Raw genomic sequence first — 3,226 nt, forward strand, 5'->3', positions numbered from 1 at the left:
TTCACACTAAATGGATGTAGTTACTTCATCTTTAGTAATTATTAGCAAAATAAGTAAAACACTTCAAAATTCTTGCTCATATTGGAAAAGATTGCAGAATATCTGTATGTGCACAATGAAGAAACCAGATATAAATCTGACAAAGCAGAACTCCAACCTGTATTTGCAGAGTACCACTGTCTCTTACTATTCCTCCATTAATCAAATGTCAGGAATACCTTTTCTTGACATCTATGAGACCTGAACTTCAGTGCTATGGTATTGAAGGCTTGAAAATACTACTGCCCACAAGATATGAATTGTAAATTTGCATTTAGTAAAATGAAACAGCAGTAATTTCTGGTGCAATTTGGTTTACATAATTATAAAAACCTTAAATGTAGTTTTAGCCTCCTATATCCTTTTACAGATGCTTTAACATTAAATGTACAGTTAGTCTCTTGTTAGGAAAGTTACCAGAGGTAGGTGTTTCCTCAAGATAGACTGAGGGGGGGGAAAAAAAGGGGTTAGCCTCCTTTCCTGCTCATCACATCTCCCACAGAGTAGAACATGCTGCTGAGAACTGGCTCTAGTAAGCATGGTGCCACAGTACAGAACTGGTATCATCCTATTTTTTTCTTAGAGGTTGACAGACAACTGGATCCCTGGTGAGAAGCTCCATCCATCCACTTTTCTTCCTAATCCAATTAGCCCCCATCTCATTCTCCTCTCCTGCCACAACTTCAGTTCCCAGAAAAGGGTCAGGTTGGGAACTGAGTGCTAAACTGGTAAAACAGGAGACACTAAAAGGGAAAAAATAATGCTAGAAGCTTCTCCTTGCAATTTTCCTAGTACATTTGCAGCTGATCAAATGCATACTTACGTACTTGCAGTATCAGGACTTGTCATCAGTATTTTGTTTTACCTATAACAGCTCTGTAATATTCAGAACACCCAGCCAGTGATACACAGAAATATCAGAATTTACAGTTTCGTTCATTATAATGAATAATTTAACATTACCTGGCCCAAGCAAGTTATATTAAAGCCTCATTCTGCCTTAAACTTTTTTTTTTTTTTAAATTCAGGGATTTGACTTAATCTGTAATAAAATTGTTCAGGTTTGAAGAAAGTCACTCTTTATAAAAAACAGCCTCACTACAACAAACCTTTGCTAGTGAGACCTTCACTGCTTTGACTAGGACTATGATTTTAACAGAGATTATTTTATGTTATTTCCATAACATTAAATTTACATTTGATTTCTTTAAAATTTACTGGACCTAGCAACTAAATCAAATGATATCCTTAAATAATTGCAAACTAAAACGAGAACATGTCTTTGATGCATGAGTGTTAAGACTTTCACATTTCAATTTCAAAATCATACTCATTAAAAGTAAGCTTATTTGGCCATTAAAAACAGTAAAGGTGCATGACTAATGAGCCTGTGGTTGTACATTCACTAAAAAAAGAACAGTCGACATCAGAAGTCCACACCTTCAAATCCTGACTGTTGTTAAGTTACTGACCACTATCACACATCTGTGTTGCTCAATATGTCAGTCAGGGAACTAGACCAACCATGAACACCTCTTTCCACACCACCTCCTGCTTATTTTTCAGTTTCATCATACACAGAGCCACACAAACAGCTCTACCAGCTAAACAGCAGTCCAGAACAGGAATGAAGTGTCTAAAGCAGCTCCATCATACATAAGCAGCACTTCAGATGAACATGAAACCACAGTACATTAGATAGTCAACCTCACACAAGAATGGAAGTTTACTTCTGTAGAACCAGTAGTCTCCTGCATTAAAAAAAATAATAAATCAAGTACCTTTAAAAGAAAGCTCACAGGCATCTCTTATCTATCCTTCATTTTCAATTTAAATTTTCCTCATACAATTTCAGTTATTTATCAATTATCTTCTGTCTTTGTGAAGTATTTACATTGAAGTGCAGAATTAACCTAAGTTAGTCAAATAATTTTTAACTTCTTGTATTTACTTTTTCCCTATCTTTTAATCTAAACTGCAGTGCTCGGTGGGTGGAGAGGTATAAAACACATTCCATATTGAGCCAAATTAAACCAAGTATGGCATCTTTTCTTAATACAAAGTACACCAATGTAATTTCATAGTGTTATTATAGTTCCATCTTCTTCTAATGACTTATGCTCTTGATCTTGTACTTCATATTCCATACTAATGCTGCCTGCTGAATGATTCAAGTTCATCTCACTGGAAGGAAGGAATCCATTTTGTGTTGACTCATGGAGCTCAATTTGCGTCAATGATTCTAGGCTTTCACTGGTTGGTGCAGCTTTTGGAATCTGCTGTGGCTCACCACTGTCTTCAATAATAATGTCCTCTTCATCGCTCTCCTCTTCGCCTTGCAAGAAATTTGCTAAAATATTTGGCGTGCTACTTGGAAGGCTGGATTCAGTAGACTGCCCAGAGCTGCCAGAAGTCCGACTGTTCCTCACAACGTTATTTCTCTGGTTTGCTGGTCTTACTGTAATGATCAGGTTACGGCTGTTTGCAATCATCATGTCTGTAACTTGATCAAGGCTTTTTCCTGAAACCTCTATTCCATTCACCTCCAGTACTTCATCATTAACAGCCAGTAAGCCTGTGCTTTGAGCCAGACCTCCAGGAACAAGCCTGGATATGAAAATCCCTGGAACTTTCTCTAATCCATGTGGTGTCACTCTGACACTAGAGCCATCTCGTATATAGAATCCAAGGGGTTTGTCAGTTCCATATTTGTAAAGTCGTACCCTACGATGGGTTTCTGGAAGAATATCTACATCTATAATAGAAGACACTGGTCTGAAGTCTTTTGGCATGCTAATGACAATGTGTGGTTTCTTCTTGTGATTATCCGGTCGTAACACGTTTGATAAGACATTTTTCTTCCTTGTCATAGTATCCGTACCAAAGGCACTGTAGTCTGCATCTTCTGTAAGACATTGCACATTGATGATTAGATCATTTTATACATCACATTGCTATTGTGGTTTAGGTTAGCAGAATGAATTATCTCATCTAAGTTTTCTGGCTTGCTATAGCAAAAGCATTTCTCTCTACGCATGAAAGAAGAGCTTTAATGTTATGGGATTCAAAGTTTGTAGTACTTCAGGTTTCCTACTACCAAGGAAAAATAGTACAAACAAAAAATAAAACAAGTTAGCAGCAGAAGAAACACAAATAACTACATTCTAGTTGCTCTGGAGAAAGGTTA

At 36.9% G+C, this 3,226-nt stretch overlaps 1 protein-coding gene across 1 annotated transcript in view; it reads right to left on the reverse strand.

The window, feature by feature from the left end:
• Positions 1-1,738: 1,738 nt before the first annotated feature.
• PARD6B (par-6 family cell polarity regulator beta) overlaps positions 1,739-3,226 on the reverse strand; it is a 15,856-nt gene continuing 14,368 nt past the window's right edge. The window contains exon 3 of the mRNA XM_009998762.1: positions 1,739-2,944. Within this exon, the coding sequence (XP_009997064.1) occupies positions 2,118-2,944 (827 nt within the window). The 3' untranslated portion in view covers positions 1,739-2,117. The remainder of the gene's footprint in view (positions 2,945-3,226) is intronic.

This window comes from Chaetura pelagica, unplaced genomic scaffold (assembly GCF_000747805.2).
Source record: "Chaetura pelagica isolate M959 unplaced genomic scaffold, ChaPel_1.0 scaffold275, whole genome shotgun sequence".
Taxonomy (NCBI): domain Eukaryota; kingdom Metazoa; phylum Chordata; class Aves; order Apodiformes; family Apodidae; genus Chaetura; species Chaetura pelagica.